This window comes from Sceloporus undulatus, chromosome 6 (genome assembly GCF_019175285.1).
Source record: "Sceloporus undulatus isolate JIND9_A2432 ecotype Alabama chromosome 6, SceUnd_v1.1, whole genome shotgun sequence".
Taxonomy (NCBI): Eukaryota; Metazoa; Chordata; class Lepidosauria; order Squamata; family Phrynosomatidae; genus Sceloporus; species Sceloporus undulatus.
In genome coordinates this window covers 167,574,421-167,597,214 of record NC_056527.1, presented here as the reverse complement: position 1 = coordinate 167,597,214, position 22,794 = coordinate 167,574,421, and the positions used below count along the sequence as shown (strand labels likewise).

The window sequence follows — 22,794 nt, the reverse complement described above, 5'->3', positions numbered from 1 at the left end:
CTGTTGGCCAAGATGGCAGGGGCTTCTGGGAGTTGAAGTCCACCAAAGAAAAAAACCACCACCTGGACAATTGGACTGAAAAGACAAGGTTTTGGCTCTCAGTCTCGAGAAAGACCAGAATCAAGAGTGAAGGAAATGAACGCCACTCAGAGTCAAGGGATTCCCCCACAGGGAACGGGTTACTCATGAAATAAGACACACATCTACCCCACATAGATATCCCCCCCACAACACTCCCCACCATTAATACGGAAAGAACCACTTCTTCCCAAACAGCAGCTTTGATATTTGCAGCTTCATTATTCTCTCTAGGAACATCTAGGTCTTCCAGTGCAACTCTATGGTCAACTTGAATGGAAAGCTGCACCGAAAGACCTAGAAATCCCTAGAGAGGACTCTACTAGGCCTTTGTAGCTCCTCCGGTGCAACTTTATGGTCGATGTGTCGGATATTGACCACAGAGTTGCACTGGAGGACCTACATATTCCTAGAGAGGCGTCCTCTCAGGTCAAAACATGTTTCTGTTTCTGCGTTTCAAGCAGAAGAGGTATTCCGACCGAAGGAGAGATTTCCAAAGTGTTTTTGAACCTTTATTTCCAGATTCACAGGGGTCTTGTGCCAACCCTAGTGAATGTGGAGAGACAAGTGTATGTATGTGTGTGTCTGTGTGTGTATATATATATATATATGTGTGTGTGTGTGTGTGTGTATACACATATGTATGTGTACAGACATACACAGAGTATTACTCCACACACTTCCATGCCACCACAGCTGCAGGTGAAAGTCTGGAAGAATAAATTCTTCCATAACGCAGCCACGCTGCCCCCCAAAATCCAGAATTTCACGCCAACAAAAATGCCAAAGGGTCACAGTTAACTGGTTTGGAATAAGGCTAAAAACCAAGCAGCACAGCTACTCTTCAATGACTCCCAGCCCTTTGGGAGCCAAGTTGATTCTGTGGATGAACACGGTCATCTTAAATCAAAAAGTGAGCAGGAACCCAACCTAACAAACTTAAGACACACCCGACACAAAGGAAACATAGATGTATGTACAGAGTTTTAATTCCAGAAATCAAAAAAAGTACAAGTCCTTTTGTGTTGTTGTTTTACAAATACTGTACTAAAGCATCGAGGGGACTGTGAAAGAAAGCAACCTTTGCTTCGCTAGAAGTTCTTAAAATGAACAAGACGCAAGACCGTAGTCTAAGCTTCATCACTTAAATAAGGATTTTGTGCAAACAGTCACAACTGATCACATGGGAAAAAATAATAGTGTACAGTTACGTATGTTATTTTCGTTTACCTCTTAAAACTTTGTAAGAAGGAAGGCTGGGAAAATATCCTGCACCAAAAAATTGATGCATGAGGAGGTTTCCAGTATGTTCATTAAAAGTACTATATTAAAATACTGGCATAGAATTCTAAATGTTCTATGGCCTATTTCTCCCTGTAAACCTTTATTCCCTCGAAGGAAGGTGCGGCAAGTTCCTGGTTTACTTGTTCTCATATAAGATCCATTCCCCCCTTCTACATAGAATTAAAGTGAGTAAATATTAGTGAAGCCTTTGGTAATACACCCAATTACTCAACGCACTGCTTTAGTAAAGTGGTGCAAGATGTTCTAAAACCATAATTCAAGAGCTATTCACTTGGGAGGGGTTCTGCCTGTTTCTATCTACTTGCTATGGAGTTTGTGGACCTGAAATAAACTGCCCTTGTCTTAAGATGCTGACAATCCAGTCTCCAAAGGCAGTTTCCATAATAAAGGTAACAATGCACTTCTAGCACCCACTGCGTTTCAAGAAGAGATGAGCCAAATGGTTTCCCTTTAACCATTCTAGTGCATTGTGTGTCTATGTGTGGGACTTATGTGAGGCCCAGTACCTCCCCAAAGACCCTCCAATTCTTACCTTTTCCACAATGATTCACTTCGTTTACAGCCCTGGCACCATCTTTGGATTGAAAAATCTCACCACTAACCCTTCCCTTGGTCTAAGGAAGGGTTGTGCCAGGCAACCGATCAAATTTGTATCATGCAATTAGAACAAAGAAGTTCAGCAGCCTCCTAAATGGGGTTTGCTTGTACTCAAGACTGTCTATACTTAACCAAACCGGCTGCATAACTATACCATTGTTACAAGAGGGCCATGGTATCAATTGCAGCTGGCCCAGGCTGAGAAGAGAGGTTGCCAACAGAGTCCTGTTGACATCAACTGAAATATCTTGTATAATGGAGGAAGAACATGCTGCAGGTCACAGACGCACATGTGTGCGTTATGTGCTTTTATCTCTGCAGCACTTCCAGTGTGTAAAATAAAAGAGGCCCCTAATTGCCACTTTGAAGATCACCAAGGAGAGACTGTCTGTGGAGAAAGTGTTTATGCAACTTCCCTCAATCCCAACAGCATTTTGGCTCAGGAGTAAAAAAGAAAAAGAAAAAAGCTTACTTGTGTTTGTTTTTTAACTGAACAAAATGTAGTATACAATTCGTTTCTGAATAATACATTGCTGAAGTCCGAGTGTTGGAAAAAAATCAATGTGATGTTACGAGAAATACATGATCTGCTTTCCATTAGCGTTTTCTGACCATGTACTGCATTGGGGAGAGATCCAATGTTATCCCATCGGCGGCAAAAGCCAAGTGTGGTCTTAGAAGAATAAAAGGAAAACATTTAAGTGCGTTTCCTGCAGATCGTTCTGACAGTGTTTTAATTGTTTGCAGCGTCGGCTTGCCGAGCCCAACTTTCCTCTTCTACTCCTGAGTCATATTCTTCTTCTGAAGCATCTTTAGTTGGAGCTCTGTGATGAAAGATAGTTAGGATCAAATATTTTAAGTAACGAGCAGAACAGAAAAGCTATTCTGGAATGCAAAGAATGTGGACATTGAGGCTGGGATCCAAAGAGGTGCTCAGTCTCATCTACAGAGTTTCTGTAGCTTGATTTTTTTTACACTTATCTCTGTACCATCTTGCTGCTTAAAATCACAGGTTATATTACATAATATAATGCTGCCTATTGTTCTAAGACGTTAATAAGATCCACATTTTCATTACATCTTTTGTTATCCTGCTCAAAAAAACCATATGTTGCACAGCTTCCAATGGCTTGAATAACCTCCACAAAAAAAATGGTCCCAGTGAATTGTATCAAAGGAGCACAGAATGTCTTTATAGAAGGTACAGCAATGTGTGGCCCTCCAGATTTGGTGGGACTTGCAAACTAACATCTGATGGGCCAGAAGTTGTTTCCAACCCACATTTGCTATTACTTTCCATTTACAGAATGTGTTAAATGCCCAGTGTCACCCTACTGTGAGCAGCATCTACTCAAACATCTACAAAAACATAACCACAGAGTTCTGAAGGATCCTAACTGTGAGAAGTCTTGCCTGACTTTGCAATCAATCTAATGCAGTGCTGGAAACTGAACATTACCTGATGTATCCGGGGTCTTTTTTCCCTTCCACAACATCTTTGTCAACCTCCACACATACAATGTCAGAATTGGGTACTTCAAACATAGGCTCCAGCAATAACTTTTCCTACGGGAGAAGGAAAGAAAAGGCACCAAAGTTTTCTTCATGGAGGTTTGCACAATTACTGTGAGGTGGCATGCCTGCTAATGGATGGTCTACCAGGAGTCCTGTCTGGGTTTTGGATTCCCACTCATTAGAAATTATATCACAATGCTGCTCCCTCAGCCAGAAATACCCTTAATATCATCAGTGAATTATCTTCCTTCTAGAGGAGTAATATGTACTCATATTTTGTTTTACAAAGTTGCCTTGATGGCACAATGGTTCAATGCTGGTACTACAGCCACAACGTTGTAAATTCAATCCTAGAGGAAGGCTCCAAGGTCCACTCAGCCTTCCATCCTTTTATAGGTCAGTAATATGAGTATCCAGCTTGTTGGGGGCAACTGGCTTACACACTGCAAACTGCTTAGGTAGTGCTAGTTTACTGATAAGCAGTATAGAAATGTACTTGCTATTGATATTGCCTGCCTCGATGAACCAATTTCTAAAATTCTGCAGTAGTTGGGAACAAATATTCCTTTAACCTGCAAGCCAATGCCTGCATTGCATGTGATTGACATCAGTGAGGAGAGGCTACTTCTTACCATTATAGACCGAAGACCTCTTGCACCAGTTTTGCGGTCTAGAGCCAATCTGGCTATAGCTTTCAGTGCATCCTCTGTTACGTTCAACTCACACTGGAAGACATAATACAATATTACCCTTTGCATGTGTGGTTCGTTTCCAAACGTACAGTATGTTGTTTTTCTCCATGAAAATTCACTTAGACAATTGTAATAAGACTTTAACATTCTGAAATAGCGATATGCATCTTTAAATGCAATTGGTATTCTAAACCAGTGCTTCTTAAACCTATCTGATGCAGGGGACCAGCAGGGCCTTTTTTTCTGTCAGAGACTGGTACAGCATTTGTGCCCAATGGCTACAAATGTTCCTTTCTTTCCTGGAAATGCTCCAGGGCTTGGCAACCGATGGCACACAGACTGGCACTAGTCCATGGACTACTATGTGGAATAGCACTCTTCTAAATCAGTATTTTGAAATGATTTTGTAACAAGAAAATGCTCAGTGTCAAGTAGAAAAGAAATGCTAGACCTTGTCCATGCTGAATAGTGCCTGGTATTGGGGAATCACAGCATTCCGGGGCTCTGTCAGAATCCGTACAAGTGTTTTTTCATCAAGGCTGTGCAAAGGAACCACCACCGGCAAGCGCCCCACAAACTCTGGGATCATGCCAAATTCAATCAGGTCTCGTGCTTCTACATGCCGAAGCAAGCGGTCTTTTTCTTCCATATCTTGCTGTGTGCTGGATTCTCCGCCTAGGTTTGCCAGGTCAGCAGCTGCGGCAGCTCTTCGGCCTTTCCCCAGATTTGAAGGCGTTCCAAAGCCGAGATACTGCAAGACAAAGGTTTCTGAGATTAATAAGGAAGCCACACTTGATGTTTTTCATTTACATTGAGATGAACTGCATGTGAATACAGATATAAATGATACATGCTCAAATTTGTGACCAGCTTGTTACATAAAGTTCCAAAAAATGTAAAATACTTCACAAAAATGTGAAGTCTTAATTTGTTACAAATTCATCCCATTCTCTCCACAAGGAGCTCAGAACAGAAGCTTTGCAAAAACCATGTGAGAAAGTTTAGGCTGAATGTGAGTTGCCCATTGGTTCAAAACAGCATTTCAACACTACGTTTCTGCAATGCAAGTCAACAGTCGCTACTGCACACACAAAACGCCTGTGGTTTTTTATTCTGCAGACAATGGGTAAATCTAACACTCATCCTTGTTACAATAGACCCATTGAAATTATTGGGATTTGTTAATGACCAGTAACCTAAGTACCATTCATTTCAAACATTCTGCTCTAGATAGTATGAACATTAGATTTAGCCCAGCGACACAACTGTTGACTGCTACAATCCAGTTAATTAAAAACACAAAGGGACCTTGTAGAGCTAAAGTGTTTCATTTTACTTATGCTTCTTCTTACCTTCTCATTTTTCCTCCTGCTGATGATTCTATCGAGGCCGTTAAAAGCGCCAGAAGCTACAAAGAGGATGTTGGTGGTATCAACCTGCACAGTCTCCCCACGTAACTTGCGGGAATTCTTTTCTGGAACATTCACTATTGTTCCTTCCAGTAACTTCAGCAAGCCCTTCAGAAAAACAAGAGAGAGCTGAACAATGTTTTCCACACTTAAGAACATAAAACCCTGAGGTTTAACTAATTCAGCACCTTGTTCCAAATGAATGGCAATGGGAAACCCACAGAGCAATATAAGGCCCACAAAGTTATTTTTTTCTACCAAAAACTCCCTATTTTTTCCAGAAAGCAAAAAAATAAAAATAAAAATAAAATCTGGTCACTTCTGGATTACCTGGAATGGCTGGACACTCTTAGTGCAGGAAAAACAGCCCCCAGTCCCAAGATCTTGCCTACCATGCTGGATTAACTTTGAAGTCATCCATGTCCCAGCTTTGCCAAAGTCAAGGGGGAAAAAAGCTGGGAAGGCTTTTACCTTCCCAATGAAACAGGAGACAATTCAAGGCACTCCTAAGGTGTGCTTTGAAGGGCTGGGCCTGGGAAGACTGAGGAGACCATTCCCCCTGAGGCCGACTCTCTTTCCTAAAATATTAGTCCATGCCATAGAAAAACAGAGCTGGCGGGGGGAGCTTTTAGTGCTTGCCTTTTATAGAATAACAGAGTTGGCCAACCAGTCCAACCCCATTCTGCCATGAAGGAATGAATACACAATCAAAGCACCGCAAACAGATGGCCATCCAGCCTCAGTTTAAAAACCTCCAAAGAAGGTGACTCCACCTGACTCCAAGGAAACATGTTTCACTGTTCTCTACTGTGAGGAGATCACATTTCTCAGTCCCTCAAACACATAGTTCAAGGAATTCCATGTGGCATCCTTGAATCAGGAGAAATATTGGGCAGCAGCAATGCAAACCATGTGTTCTATGGAGGTTTGTTTTGCAGCAATGTGAAAATATCAGAATGTAAAATTGAAGGATTTCAGCAGCCTCAATCAATAGCAGAGCAGCAACATCCTCCTTCCTGTATTTTCACCACTGTGTGGATCTGACAGAAGATACTGCCAGTCCTCAGGTTGGCAGGGATATGAGTACTGTATGACTCTTAACCTCAAAGAAAGAGCAAGACAATAGCTGTAGTGCGACAGAGGCTTTGTGGTCTTCACTATACAAGGAACAAAGCTCCCAATACTCACTTGCTGAACGCCTTCTCCTCCCACGTCCCGCAGCTGATGAATGCCAGGCACACTGCCAATCTTATCCACCTCATCCAAGAAAACAATTCCTGTAAATCAGAGACAATTAATGGGAGGAGCATTTGGACTGCGAAAGTATGATCTATGGCCATCTTTATAAAAAGGCACCGGCTATGACAGTATTATGAAATCCTACCAACCAAATACACCTTGAATGAAAGAACACATCAAATACTGCAAGGAACCAATTATACAATAAGGAACCAATTATACAGTATACTTAGATGTGCAACATAATTAGGAATCCCAAGGGGAGAAAGCACACACTCTTTAACTGCGCTTGTGGTTGTGATGTGGGCATTACCTTGTTGAGCTTTTTCTACGTTGTAGTTTGCATCCTGAAGTAGCTTTGCAACGACAGATTCAATATCTTCACCCACGTAGCCAGCTTGAGTCAGAGTGGTACAATCACAGATTGCGAATGGGACATCCAGGCATTTAGCAAGAGTCTGCGCCAGCAGGGTTTTACCTAGGTTTTGTTTTTTAAATGGTCTGTTATTAACAATTTTTGTAATATAGAAATGCAATTTAAAACAACCCCCATCTCCCAGAAAGGCAACCATTATTACACTCTCTTTTGGCTGGTCTTTCACTCTACAGCTGAGAAGTCCTTAAGGAAAGTTAGACAGTTGATAGTTTTATTTACATTGCTCATGTCTGTTTTGAATTGCTATGTTATCACCCTTGGATACAATAAACTACTTACAGTATTTACTTAAGAAATATCACTGTTTTAATCTAATAAAGTTGTGCATATTTCACACCTGCATTTATTACATTTTACTCATACACAACTCCAATACCCTTCTCATATATTTGTTAAAAAATTGTAGTTCAAAAAGATGTGTCATCACAAAGCAAACAAAATGTACAACAACTTTCTTACTAATATGCAAGGTATAGTACGAAGTCCATTAGTTTATTTGTATTCTAACTGAGAAGCAGATTAAGGGATTATCTATACGTAGGTTACATTACATATACAAAACTAGACATGGGGGCATTTGTATTATCATGTAAAATATGGTCTCTTTCAGCTGTTGCAACCATTCTGGATTTCAAAGTGAATTTCTCCTTCCTCAGAAGCCAGCCATGAAGCATTCATTTGTCACGAACGGCAAAAATCAAATCCCCGTGTATATAGGATTCATGGGGCCTGTGTATTAAATCCATAATCAGCTCTCAGATAAGTGAATTCTATTTTGGTCTAGGAACAAGATGCGTTCCAACCGAAAGCTTTGAAAGAGATGGGAAAACATGGGCTAGCAGAAACAGAAGAATGCTGCACAAAACCATGGAAGCCTTTACAAGTGGTTATTATTCAACCATCGTGACAAGATACAACTTGGAAAACATCCCTGTAGAATTTAAAGATAATGTAAAAAATAGATTTGCACTGTTAAGCCTTATTGACCGGGAGCCAGAAGAACTCTGGATTAAAGCCAGGGACACTGTCAAAGAGGAATGCAAAAAGACACTATCTGCAGCCAAAAAGAAAGAGGAGCCTCAATGGTTGACAGATGAAACTCTTTAAGCAGTTAAGGGCAGATGAGAAGCAAAAGTAAAAGGTGACAGAGACAGATTCTGAACCCTGAATGCACTGTTCAGTTACTGAGTAGAAATAAAATGATGGTGGAAACAATACACTGAAGAACAAGATAATAGAGATGAAAGGATGACAGATTCATTCAAGAACCATTTCAAGATGAACCTCCAATTTTAGAGAGTGACTCAAGCAAGGAAGCCACGGCCCTAAGTCTGCAAGACTTGATCAGGGCTGTTGATGGGTTGTCATAAATCAAAGTTGACCTGAAGTGAGTTGATACCAAATTAATCAAAATCCAGACATGGTCATGTATGCTTTGGAGCAGCCTCTGGAAATCTACCCTGGTTACAAAAATGGCCACCATATTGGCTTCCTAAATTGCTGGAATGCAAACTGCCTGTGTCAAGTCATTAGGTAAAGGTAGCAAAAGGCTGTGTTAGCTGTTCATGCTGCAACAATCACACTCTCTGACAAAAAAATCTGACTCAAAGTAAAGGTTAGCTGTCCTGCTCACAAGAACTACAGCAGGGCAATCTTTACATCTTATTTTTCTCTACAATTTTGCTCAAATACTACTGACATTGTTTCATTTACTTTTTAAAGCTAAATTCACTGAACAGTCCAACTGAACGTGATGCAAGGGTCCATGCGCCCAACATACCTGAGCCAGTTGGTCCAAGCAGCAGGATATTACTTTTTTCAAGCTTGATGTCATCATGGGTTGAATCTAATACTTCACCTCCTCGCTTCTCCTGAGGCATCTGTTGATTCACCTGTTGCTGGACTGATGCGCCCAAAGCATTGCCATGGGGGCTAATGCCAGCAATCTGGAGAAGTTCTGAAATGTGCAAATCATTACTGACTGAGAATCATACAGAGTTCTTGCAGTGATTTGAGATAGTCAGCAGAAAATACATAGTTTAACAGAGTTCCATGCAGTTTCGAGTACTGTCCCCTCTACCTGAAAAATCATAGCACCTGAAGACAGGACTGCCACAAATAACCAGTGTCACAGGCAAGCATAAGATTTAAACATCGTGCTTCACAATAAACTGCTCAGTAATAATGTGTTTAAAATTCAGAGTGAGAAATTTCAATCTCAACACACTACTTTTATGTGTTATTTTAAAAAGGTGTCAGATTACTTCTGAATTCAGATCCACAGCAGTTGCACATCTCTGTTTAACCCTTCACTAATTGGGGAACTATAGTGGGGGCATTCAGTGTATGCACAGAAACTCTTTAGACATGCATATATTGGGGACATTAGATCCTAGACACTGTTAGCATCTCATAGAAATCTAAGGCATGTAATTATAAAACAGGTAACACTCCACAGAAGAGGTATGTGGGTGTATGAGAGAAATTCTGGGTCTACATTTACCTGCCTCTCCATCCAACCTCAATGAGATATAGGGCCTGATCCTATAACACACATTTTAAGAGCACACAGGTACAGTTCTCACTGAGGTGGTTAAGCCCATGCCTGAATCGTACCACTTCAGAATGTAGTTCCGCACAAATAAAAAGCCCTTTAGTCTAATCTGGGCATCACAATAAGCCACAGACATTGTTGGTTTATGATGCTGGCTTGTCTGGAAAAGACAAACCAGAGTACCTAGTTTCAACATCGCAATAAGCAAACCATGGATGGAAGGCCCATGATTTATTTAGCTGCTCCTTTCTGCAGGATAAGCCAAGAAGGAGTGGCCAGGTATGATACACAAGCCAATAAAGCCACTGTCCTGATTTAATGTTGTGTTCAAACAAGGCCATGACATCAAAGAAAAGCATTCTAGCCTACTCTACAAATCAGACAGTTTTTCTGTGTAGGGATCTTTTCTTATGAGGCATTCCAGCAAATGAACATGTATCTGCAGCCTCAAGTGAATTATACAGGTTTAAGCACTTCAGAAAACATGAGGCCAAGCAGGCTATTTATGAACTTAACATGAACTAGACTTCTTCCTACAAAGTCACAATCAAAAGGCTGCTCATGGTTAAATCCCGAAAAGAAGATATTTCAGAGGAGGACATGAGGAGAGACCACTTACTTGTAAATCTGTACTCATCCTCCCGTCTTCTTATTTCTAATTCTAAGAGAGAGGATGAAAACAGTAATACAATATATAGATATAGATATATATATTTAAAAAGCATTGCATTTTCTTCACCTCTTGCCCTCTTCTGAATACAGTTTTAGGGAGCAACAGATTTCAGTTACAAATCAGCAAATAGTCATAAACTAATAGCCTCTCTTATTTGGAGCTTTTTACGCACACAAAAGCTGGTATTTAAAAACGCTCCACCAAAGAAAGCATAATGTGTGCATTTATAATTCTAAAATGGAGGCAGAATGAAAAGAAAATGCTACCACAAATGAAACACTTAAATGGAATACTATACATATCCACTAAGAAGAAAGACCCACTCAGTTCAATGGGACTTATTGCCATGCAAGTGAGAACAGGATTACAGACTCAATTTTTCCTTTAGAAAGCCAAATTTAAAAATTGTAAGACAACCAGATTAATTCTGATTCAGAGGATTAAAAACCACTATTCTCTACTAAGAATCTCTTCTAAGGAAAGAATTATTGTGAAAGCACTTTGCTGAGATGTAACAGCATTAGATGTCTTTGGCAGCGGTCGCATTGGGCAACAGGATATGATATTTCAAAAGAAAACCAGAAACATGCCCTGCAACTGCTTTTGAAACTTTGCTGGATTTCAAAACGCTTTCTAGCATGGCACAAGAGCATCAGTAAGGAATTTGTATGGCCTCTTATTTTATATCCAATCACTTTTTGTCCCAAAGATACTTAAATGATGGTAATTTGTTGAAACTCATCACCTGAAAAAATTCCACCTTTTAGTTACCATGTAGTGGAATATGAATACAGTAAGCACCTAATAAACATCTCTATCCAGCTGCAACCCCACAGGAGATGGGAAGCAAGACCATCCCATCTGCTCTGCTGAAAACCCATCTCCACAAGGTCCTCCCCAGTTATCACTTATTATCTGTTAGCCGCCTTGATCACATTGTGGAAAGGCGGGGTATAAATAAAGATTATTATTATTATTATTACCAGGTTAATGGCCAATTTTCTGGTGGAGGCAACAAGATTATGGCTTAAATTTTTAATAACGATCCTGAAGTTTTATTGTAAATGCATGTTGTTTTTCTATGCCTAATAAAGGTTGACTGACCTGGTAGCAGCCATTCAATGAAGTGGACACAGCCAGAGATGGAACATCATCAACCCTGCTGAAATGTCACCTACAATGGACTCTTTTTCTCCCTGAATGTTTCCACCACTTATAATAAGAATTATTATTTAGGTTTAATTGCTGCCCTAATTTGCTTTAGTCTTCTTTGCCTCCAGGTCCCCTTTTCTCCTCCCAGACAATACTGGCCTGTAAGCAGGGGCTGTCTTGTTATACTAATCATAGATAAGCTGGTCTGAGACCCTTTCAGTTGCTTTAAACACATTTTAAATATGTTTCTCTCGTATGGTTAATAATTTCTATTATGCAGTAAATACACAACTGCATTAATAAAAAAATCAGTCAGAACCAAGAAAATTGTTATGGATCCCAATGATTTTTTCCTCTTTTAAACAAACCACCAACACTGAGATGACAACCGAACCTCTGCTAATTCCTCTTCCGTTTAGACCACGATTAGACAAGGAGAAGGACAGCTCAAATGACAGGGCCAGGCAATCTGAACATACAACACGAACAGGTATACACACCTCTTGGTGTTAAGGAAGTTTGCTTCTCAACTTCTGCTTGTTGCCTCAGATTGGCAGGAATATTGTTATAGATTCTCTTATAATGATTGTACACAGCAACCGAAAGCACCTTCTTGGCAAAACACTGGCCAACAACATACTTGTCGAGGTAGTTATAAATCTGGGAAACAGACAAGGAGAACAATTAACAGGTGCTCAGTATTTTTAAAAAGATCCTTATTTAATACAGATGCCCAGTACAATCCTGTTTAACTATGGAAAATCCCATAGCAAAGGTGCCACAACAGAGTTGGCAGGTGGGCTTCTATAATGAAATAAGACCTCCTGCCTTCTCTTTCCACGTTAAGGTAGTGAGTTCCTCTCCTCATCTGGGAAGCAACTTGCTCCTGGAATCTTTTTTCTTTTATTTAATAAATGTCAATTACTGAACACAATTAATGAATGCTACTGTACTTTCTTCGGTGGAGGTGGCGGCTTCTGTTGGAAGGCCAACTTCACAGCCTCAGCTGCTGACTCCGGTTCTTTAATGATGCTCTTCTTGGAGTCTGCTTCTGATAATACAACGAAGAAGTGGTGGCATTTTTCACATTTCACAAAGCGGGTAGAGGCTGCAAAAACGGTAAAAGCAATTGAGTTAAGAGCTGCCTGGCAACAACCAAATTACTATCGCACTGGAGTGGATTAACGTAGGTCAAACTGATAGTACAATTTGAATGGTTTAGAGCACAAACAGGAATTCCTTCACCTTTCAGACATTTTGGATTACAACTCCTGCCAGCTGGGTCTTCTGGGAGCTAAAGCCCAAAACATCTGGAGGGCCAAATATTCCCCGACTTTGGTTTAGAAATATATTTGTGTACTTTCCTTTATATTCTCAAGTGTGGTATCTATCACTCAGTTCTTTTATAACAGCAATGAGCAAAGTGCAGCGCTCTACACTTATCACTGGACTGCTGCTCTCTGCATGCCAAGCCCCTGACTAGGCTGGTTTAGGCTGACCGGAGCTACAGTCCCATCTGGAAAGTGTGCTTTGCCCACCACTGTTTTGCAGCAAGATGTATTGTCAACAAAACATTTTTGTAGTTTAAATATGCATACAGCTACACCGGTGGTTCCCAAACTTTGATCCTCCAGGTGTTTTGCACCTTAGCCCCCAGAAGCCCTAGCCAACATGGCCAACAGTCAGGAATCCTGGGACATGAAGCACAAAATATCTGGAGGACCAAAGTTTGGGAGCCACTGACACACATACACACACTTTAGCAAGCTGCTTCTAAATGACATTTAGATGAACACCTAAGGGTCAATATCAGCTATTTCTTCTACATGTAAAAGAGTTCTTTCATAAGCAAATACAGCTGAATCTAGAGTCTAAGGCTGACATTTTATTGGTGTGGATTGCATTCCCAGTTCAAAAGGGAAAATTCCATTACCTAGGACTCTTCATACCTACGGAGTATTAAACACTCCCATAATCCTGAATGCTGGACCTAAAACAAGGACCATGAATTGGCCGAAGCAGATTCCTGGGCACTAGTAAGCTGGAAGCCGATTTGCGCAGGTGAACTGTAACTAGATCCAGGAGCCCTAAGCCAATAACAGGCGAAATCATCAACGACTGCTTTCTATTTTCCAGGAAGAAATGTCACTCTTGCCTTTTACTTTGTCCAATATTAAATTAAATTTGAAGGTGCTTAGAGGGGCCCAGGAACATTTCCCAAGGACAGATAACCAACTACACGTTCACTGTTTCTTTTGATACCAGCCTCTTATTTCTAAGAGTATTTTTAGTGTGTTGACCAAACCAAATCAACATTCATGCTTCAGCTCCGTTATTGTGTAATGTATTTGTATGCACAGTTTTGAGCTCCAAAGGTACAACCATAAGAACTGCCAAGAGAATTGTTGTTTGTTGGTGTTAAGGCACAAAGTTTCTTCCCTGGGAAGCAATGTTTTCTATTCTCTGTTCATGTAGTGAATAAACAGTGGAAAGGTTACAGCATCAGCAATTTATTTGGTGAAAAAGATAACTGATTCAAAGGAGTACACAAAGAAGGTGACCACACCAATGTTTTGTCAGGGATGATGGAAGTTGTAGCTCTTCACCTTTGGCTTGAACCCACCACCTGGTTGTGCACCGTGCTGACCAGTTTTGGCCAGTGGTTATAGCTTAGCAAGAGTTACAGAGAACAGGCTGAAGACCCCGACAAACTCTCCAAGCCTTCTCACTCTTGCTTCCACAGAAGTCTTCACCCTTCTTCAGGATCCAGCTGGTTCTTGTAGCTTCTCCCAAGACACCAGACAACTCAGTAGTCTTAAATAAAAGATCTACTTTATTCTACTATATACAGCTCCAAAACTATCCAACACAACTCCAATACAACAATACTCTACTACCCACAAAATACACTGGGATGTATAGTCCTTATTATAGTCAATGCATGGTACCACCCACTGTTGTCTGTTTCCACCCAGTAGGCGTGTACATCATTCTCATTGGTTCTCTTGGTTCATCCTACAATTAATGATTTCATCATCTCAGCCTTGACCACTTAACAATTGTCAGCTGTGTCCAATTATCCACTTTACATTTCTTGTCCTTGGCATTCAGGACTTGTTAATTGTATTACCATTTACACCTGTGTGGTTCTCAATTGGCTTCTGCTGAGTCACCCTGACTCTCACATACATGTTTTATTTCATTTACTGTATATCCCATGTTGCTTTTTTCTTAACATGTTTTCCTACAGAACAACAAGAAAGCAAATGAACGCGGACAAGCCTTTGGTTTTAAATGTTCGAACGCCCCCAGTTTAACTGGTTGAACACCAGCCCCGAGTACAGCTATAGGTATTCCACTAGTAAACAATGTGATCTGATAAGGGCAGCTAGGGCCTAACTAAATGCATCCAAGCCTTTTCACAAACACAACAGGTTGTTGAATCTGGAGCTTTGCTGATCTCTCCACATACAGTACTACTATCCTTAACTTTAAGCATGATGCAGTGCTCTTTCAAAATACCCAACTGGTCAGTTTGTTATAGAAAGCCAAACTCTTGTGGAAAGCGGAGCTACTTGCGAAAGTAATGTCTGACATGCTGTTTTTAAATGAGAGATGGGGTGTGTTTTGCCATTGGCTTGTATTGTATACATTGGTCAGGAGGCTGGCTTCCAGTGGTTTCAAATATCCATAAATAAGCAGGACATCACCGCAGTTTTGTTTCCTTTGGAGCAAATCAGGTTCTGCAAGACTACTGTTCTTCCATAAATCACTTTTGGAAGGAACACTGCGCATGCAGGACACTCCCCTCAAGCAGGTAAAACCAAACCAGCAACTAACATATCCATGTCTACTTGAGTAGTTGCCTTCCTTTTCCCTTCCATGCCCAAGCCCTCTTTTTATGGTTTCCTTGGTTTCAAAAGGGTATTCCTCTGGAATTTCTTGCTAAAACCGTTTTTTGGCTCCAGGATGGAGGTGGGATTTCTTGCTAAAAATCTCTTACCAAGAGCTAGACTGGATAGCTCTGGACTGTTATATGGCAAAGGTACATCATAACTGTTTGTAGGATTGTGCATCATCTGGGCTTTTGGAAAGGAAACCTAAAACTTGCTTTGTAAAAATGTTTTCTAACGAATTATTTCTAAAATGTGGTTTAAAGTAAAGGTTTGGCAGTAGGGCTTAAAACTACTTAGGAGACCTTCCTAAACAATTGGGCAGATTGTGATCCCAGGCTACTTTTAACCTGTGAAGGGAGCCTGTCACAATTCTTCTCCAGGGAATCATTTTTAAAAAGGGGACCACCAGCCAGGTAAGACACAGACTCAAAACACTGTCACATCGTCCCTGTTACCTGGAGCACTTTCCTCCTGGTCTTACTCAGACACCAAAATAAAGCACTGAACTCCAGTGAAGAAAAATAGGAGATCATGCAAAGTTCAGCTTCACGCAACATTAATAACAGATCTTGTTATCTCATAAGAAAGAGGCATGTGAACAAGTGTGGATGTGCCAGACATTTTGTTTTGGACATTTAATTACACTGATAATCAAGAAAACAGATCTCTGTGCTGGTTTCATGCGCTGTCTAGATTAAGATACATTTCCCCATATTCCTGGAAAGGCATGAAATTCCCCCTCTGAGTCTCGGTCGGCACTCCAGCACCTTAATCTCTAAGTTTACTATCTGCAAAGAAGGCATCCAGAAAGACATAGAGAAGCTCTCTGCTGCTTTTCTCTTGAGGCCCAGATGTACTCCTGTCCTAACTGCCATGTTAACTGGAAAGAGTCCCAGACTGAACCTGAGGGGGCACTTTGCCATGTTCCTGCCACCCTTCTCTTTCTGTGCAGCAAAAATGTACTTCACTTTCAAAGTATCCCTTTGCAAGTCAAAGTATTCAGTCTCAAAGCCAAGGAGCCAGAGTTTTGCCATGGGTATCGCTTTCCCATTTCCGGGTATCCTCTCTTTACACTGCCAAAACCCACACATCAGTGTCCCACCAAATAAGCTTTTACTTCCACAACTGAGTCTAGGGCTCTCTTTTTAAAAAAGAAAACACAGAGCAACAAGGAGATTTTTGTAGCAGATGCTGCCTTAATGAAACAGCAAATAGTTGGGTCCTGCTGAGAAGATTCAAAAGAACCGTTGGAAACAAAGAAATAAAAGAGAAACTAACAACGCCAAGTGCTTCAGCTATTATTCCTCCCCTTAGAGTACAGGTGATGATATCTATTCTTCGGTGTTGTACAACTACAAAAGGACAAACTTCAATCAGACCGTTTCAGTTCTTGCCACTGCCCTGGAATGCCCTCAGGCTCATGTAGGTCCTGCGTGACTTCCTTCACGTCAAAAGATTAGTCACATGAAAAAACACTGCTTCGGACCTTTGCTGTGCTGTTTTCAAAAACTGAGACAAACTGGTAAACAAATGTGCATTTGACCCAAGGGAACCCAAATGCCACTTATGTATTGTTTTTCTGCTTACTGTGCCACGCAGACACCAGGAGAGTCTCTGTCAGTGGGACAATCTGCTTTGTGTTGTGTGCCTTCCAAGTAATTTCCAACTTATGGCAACCCTAAAGGTGAACCTATCACAAGGTTTTCTGGGGTTGAGAGTGTGACTCTCAGGTCATCCAGGGGGTTCCCAGGGCCAACCGGAGAATTGAACCCTAATCTCCGGAGTCATAGCCCAACACTCAAACCGGTATACCATGCTGAGACAATACTATTTACATGTCAGGCTATTCAGCTGTTGTAGAGCAGCTTGTGAAGTCGCATATGTCTATTCAGCCTTGTCATGTCTGACATTATGAGTGAGAGAAGCTACTGGCTATTGTTTGTTTGGGGTTAGGGAGATCTCATTTTGACACCTTGTTCATCTCAGTCCTGTGAAGTACCTTTTTTTATAGGCTTCTAAATAGCAAGATAAGGTGGTCCTCTCTGTGGCTTTGACAAGCGCCCTGCTTTGTTTCTACTGCTCTTATCACTATTTGTGCCATCTTTATATTTGACTTTTAAAAATACGTTCTATTCAGTTCATTTGGGGCAAGTCTCGCCCGGCCACTAACCTCCCCTCACATATACATTGATCTGCTTCACAAGGTTGTTCTGAAGATAGAAAGGAATAACTATTCTGATTTTCTTACAGGTGACAGGATATCTATGTGAGAAATAAAACTAAGGCAACTGGCTTGTTGGAACGAAACCCTTAAGCCTCTTGTAACCCCCACATGTAGGCACCACATAGACTGGCTTATTCCAATAACTGAAACTATCTATTTCCAACCATCTTGATTGCTAAGGGGAAGTAGAATCATATTCATGATGCAACATTCGTAATAAGAGAAAGCCACATTCTGACTCTGCTTTCCAGGCATGTTGAAAGTTGCTGGTTGAAAGAATAAACACTGAGTCAGGCTCTGCAGTGTGATAAGGTTCAATTCTAATCTCCCAAAAGACTTTTGACATGTCCAGGCTCTTGGGCAGAGAACAAATAACTATATATCAGTTCCTGAAAACAAAGCACCCACCAAGGAAGAAACAGTGGAAAGCCACTAATCACGCTTGCTTCTTATGACGCCACCTACTAACCAGGAACATGACACATAGGGACAGGCACAGACAAAGCCCAGCAAGTAAAACAAGGTTCCTCCAAAATATATAAGAAGCTACAAATAGTTCAGAAAGGCCACGATTTCCCACACATTACAAAAAGCTGCTTAATTTGGTGCTTCTGTGATTCTGTATTTTGTAATACACTTAAAACCATCAAATTTGGCAATCAGATTGCATGCTGTAAGCATTTTCAATGCAGTTTTTAGTGCAATTTGCTATTTGCCAACCATGATGCATCTCACAGATAGAACAGAGAAACCACAACCAAAGATAAATAAGTAAAGTGCAATGAACCCATGCTGTATGTAGCTGCGATGGATTTATTCCACTTCTCAGATGTAATTCCCCACCGATTCCAGAATCAGCTCATGTTTACAAACAGCCAAACTTGAAGCAACATAATTTATCATTTAGAAAACAACGATTTTGTAAAAGTCTAATTAACTTAAATGCAATTCTTTCACCAAAATGGTGACAGTCAATCTAGAGAGGATCCTCCTGCAACAACTTACACACGAAGGTCTCCACATGTGTGCATAGGTCACCACACTTTGGGCAACGCAGCTGGTTTCCACCTTTGCCAGAGCTTCCGGCACTTGACTTTTTATTGTTGCCTTCCCCAGCAGTTTTCTAATGGAAGTAAATAGAATAGTATTTTGATTATTAGAGTAAGGCAGCACATTTCTATGGTAATTTGTTGCATTTTGCATGCATCACCACTATCATCAAAGGTTTGCCCACTACAAACACCTGCTTGCGCCTTGCCTTCCTTCTCTTCCCTTGTTGTCCTTTATACTGTTTGCTACCCAAACATGGCAGCAAAATACTTACAGTGAAGGTAGGTAACCCTGTAAAACTAGTGAGAAATGGGCTTGATCACTAAAGGATTAGTAGTGAGCATTAATACTAAAGAAAACCTATTAATATGGAAATATTAATTTTGTCATTTTGCATGGAATACAACACTTCTTGCTCCAGATCTGCAAGGGAGACCATGGCAAGATGTTTTCGGGAAGTGGGCCTCCTTCTCTAAGTAGGCCAATTTCCTTCTTCTCATTGGGCCTAATGCCCAGAAGGAGGGCACAAGGCAAAGGGAAGCTCCTGCTTCATTTCCACACACTTGTGACTAATTGTACAAGCAGAGAATACAGGTCAGCAAGTAGTGACAGCTAGGAAAAGCTAGGCCAGGAGGCTCTACTAATTGGCAGTACACCCACAACAGGATTAGAGACAAGGCAGATGCCCAGGAAGGCTGACCAGTAATGCCAGCCCTGCCTATAAAAGATGAAGCAATCTTTCAACAGAGAACCACAAATTAAATCAGCAGTAACTCCATTTTTGCGGCTTCATTTATGGCTCAATTCAGACAGCATACTTATACTAGCTTGCAGTTTAGAATCTATTTCATTATCTGAGCTTCCAAATGTTCAAGCAACTGGGTTCAGAGTAGCTTCTTTACTTTTGCCTTCTCAACTTCAAAAGTCTTCTCTTCTGATGTGCATAAATACTGTTGCTTCATTTGGACAAAGGCATTTTGTCAATTCACAGTTAACTCTCCTTATCTATTGCTCGGCATGCTGTCTGACCTGAACTTCTGTGTTCATGCGGTCTCTATGGTTATGGAAGTTTCCATTAATTGGAGAAGTAGAGCAAACTGCTTTCTGTTAAGTGCAGAGTCTACTGAAAATGCCACATACCTTAGTGCCGTCTCCTGAACCGTCTTTACTCGCACCATCTTTTGAAGCAAAGTACGCAGGTGTTTCCGAAAAAGCTCTAAAGGGAACAGTCCTTAGAGATTGAGTTTCAAAAGTCCCAATTAGTCCTAAAGCAGGAAAGCAAGAACGGCCAGATGTGAAACCTGAAAAAGAAAGAAAAAGTCCTTTTGCTTTATACAATACACAAACAAGGAGAGCCTACATTAAAAACCATCTGCCCTCAAGCAAGCTAATCTTACATAGAACCGGACATGTAACCACAGCATAGCTAACCAATTGCATTAATGATTCCAAAACAAGATTCATTCTTAATCCAATGGAAAGTAAAACAAAAGGTCTAGGTATAAAGTCTACTAAAGTGTTAAAGGGATGGATGGCGGTGAGGAGTGCCTTCAGTTCATGTCCTGGGAAGGAGGCATATTAATGAACCAGGGCAATAAGCCAAGAGAAGGCCCTTGAGGCACAGCTTTATTCTGCAGTCCAGCCCTTTGAACCACTAAATGATGGCATGGAAGGCCAAGGGGAGAGCTCTCCTAAACAAGGGCAGACTTTGCACGTCTCGTCTTCCGAAAACAACCTCCCAGGCAGTTTGTCAGGCAAGTGGCATCTGCATAGGCACACACATTATTATTTCACATAGAAATGATAAAGCACCGCTGAAGACATCAAACCAAAATCTTGCTCTATGAACAATGCTGAGGTAATAGGGAAGCTGCTTTAGAGAGCTGCCTCTAACCCAGTGCAAAAAGGCTTCTGGAGAATGCACATAATGGATATGAGTGGACATGTGGAAGTGTTTGAATGCAGACACGGTCTCCATTCAGTCGCTCAAATTTGTTGTTGTTAGCTGCCTTCGAGTCGACCTCAAGTCATGGCTATGAGACATCTCCAAGCCACATTATCCTCCACCTCTCTGCTCAGGTCCTGCAAGTCCAGACCCATCGTCTCTCTGGCTGAGTCCATCCATCTGGCATGCGGTCTTCCTCTCTTTCTACTTCTCTACACCTTTCCTAACATTGATGTCTTTTCCAGTTCTGGGCACAATTCAAAAAGGATGTGGAGGAACTGGAGCCATGTGTCCAAAGGAGGGCGACTAAAATGCTGAAGGGTCTGGAAACCATGAAGCCCTATGAGGAAAGACTTAAGGAGCTGGGGATGTTTAGCCTGGAGAAGAGAAGGTTCAGAGGGGATATATGATAGCCCTGTTTAAATATTTGAAGGGATGTCATGTTGAGGAGGGAGGAAGCTTGTTTTCTGCTGCTCCAGAGACTAGGACCCAACGGAGCAATGGATGCAAGCTCCAGGAAAAGAGATTCCAGCTCAACATTAGGAGGAACTTCCTGGCAGTAAAGGCTGTTTGACAGTGGAACAAACTCCCTCAATGGAGTGTAGTGGAGTCTCCTTCCCTGGAGGTCTTTAAGCAGAGGCTGGATGGCCATCTGTCAATGGGGATGCTTTGACTGAGAGTTCCTGCATGGCAGAATAAAGGGGTTGGACTGGATGGCTGTTCTTGGGATCTCTTCCAACTCCATGATTCTCTCCAAGGGTTCATGCCTTCTCATGATGTGGCCAAACAGCCTCAACGGACTCATCTTGGCTTCCAGGGAGTCTGGGCTCGATCTGGTCCAGGACCCACTTGTTTGTCTCCTTCCATGGCATCCTCAGCATCAGGTCTCAAAGAGAGTCTTTGCCCTTTGGGATTTCCTCCAGTTCTTTCACATTCCTCATCATCCTCTGGCTTCTGATGGCAGTCTCTACCTGCAAGTGCTGCTTTTCCTAATGATCAGGAAACCATGGCCCCAAACACACTGCAGAAGTAATCCAGTTTGAGACCGCTTTGACTGCCCCCCCCCCCCGGCGCAATGCCAGGGGATTCTGGGAACTGTAGTTTTGTGAGACACTGAGATGATGATCTGTCTGAGAGAAAGAGGATGATGGCAGTGGAGGCTCACAGCCCTTCAAGAGACAACATGATGCGCCTTTAAGGCAACGCTGCCCTATTAATACAAGCATTAAAACCCAATTAAACGTCCCGAGGCAGTTTTAGGGATGAAGAGAGGCAAGGCTTGAGTCCCTCCTCGGCCTCCCACCCAAATCCTAACCAGGGCTGACCCTGCTTAGCTCCCAAAACCAATGGGAGGAATCTCTTGCCTTCCAAGTTGTTAGAAAGCGGTTTTAATCCTCCTTGTTGTCCAGGGACCTCTACTGCCAGCCCCAAAACGATACAGACCCTAAGGCCTCTTTAATACTTAGTAACCTGGGAGTTGTGAGGCATTCTGAGGGGGAGGCGAGGCCCGAGGCCTACATTCCTGAGGGGAAAGGAGGAGGGAGACAAGGCCCTGAAGCCTCGGCCTCGATTACCTCTCCGCGCCGACGAAGGGAGCGAGGAGCTGAAGAGCCGCGCAGCCGCCACGCAGATGCTGCAGGCCGCCATGGCGGGCCCTCAGCGACTGGAAAGAGATACAAACACCTTCCTTCTTCTTTCTCCTCAGCGCTCGACACCCATATGTGGCGTCACAGGCCCGTTTCCCCTCAACGCCCCCTCGCAAACTACGACTCCCAGCAGGCACCGCGGGGGAACTGCCATCGCTTTAAAGGGACGAGCGGGGAGCAAAGGCTTCTGGGAAGAGTAGTCTGGGTGGAGGCAGAGAGGAGAGACGGAGAAGGGGCGGGGCCAAGGACGTTGTGCGGAGCGGACCTTACGTCGGCGCAGTGCATCACGGGAGTTGTAGGAAAGTAAGTCAAGGAGGGATCCATGGCTCATAAACTTTAGTAAACAACAACAACAACAACAACAAACAACAACAGCAATACTA

The 22,794-nt window shown here is 42.0% G+C and overlaps 1 protein-coding gene across 2 annotated transcripts; it reads right to left on the bottom strand.

Moving 5' to 3' along the window:
- Nucleotides 1-1,045: 1,045 nt before the first annotated feature.
- Nucleotides 1,046-22,528, bottom strand: CLPX (caseinolytic mitochondrial matrix peptidase chaperone subunit X). 2 transcript variants are annotated; one of them, XM_042472057.1, is made up of 14 exons: nucleotides 22,340-22,527; nucleotides 19,961-20,121; nucleotides 18,776-18,893; nucleotides 12,604-12,758; nucleotides 12,151-12,310; nucleotides 10,445-10,486; nucleotides 9,052-9,228; nucleotides 7,149-7,313; nucleotides 6,785-6,873; nucleotides 5,540-5,704; nucleotides 4,639-4,938; nucleotides 4,128-4,220; nucleotides 3,440-3,546; nucleotides 1,046-2,804 (listed from the first exon to the last, which is right to left on the bottom strand). In XM_042472057.1, exons 1-14 carry the CDS (start codon nucleotides 22,410-22,412, stop codon nucleotides 2,714-2,716), a joined length of 1,896 nt encoding a protein of 631 aa, XP_042327991.1. In that variant the 5' UTR covers nucleotides 22,413-22,527; the 3' UTR covers nucleotides 1,046-2,713. The 2 variants fall into 2 exon arrangements, with proteins under 2 accessions (XP_042327991.1, XP_042327992.1); XM_042472058.1 differs by lacking the exon at nucleotides 10,445-10,486 and having other exon boundaries at nucleotides 22,340-22,528.
- Between the last annotated feature and the right edge of the window lie 266 nt (nucleotides 22,529-22,794).

Excerpts from the sequence above, each read along its gene's own strand:
- CLPX (XM_042472057.1), bottom strand. The coding sequence starts at position 22,412 with ATGGCGGCCTGCAGCATCTGCGTGGCGGCTGCGCGGCTCTTCAGCTCC. Across the intron at positions 12,311-12,603 it reads CGCCACCTCCACCGAAGAAA|ATTTATAACTACCTCGACAA; the intron begins GTACAGTAGCAT and ends TCTGTTTCCCAG. Across the intron at positions 4,939-5,539 it reads GCAGGAGGAAAAATGAGAAG|TATCTCGGCTTTGGAACGCC; the intron begins GTAAGAAGAAGC and ends TTTGTCTTGCAG.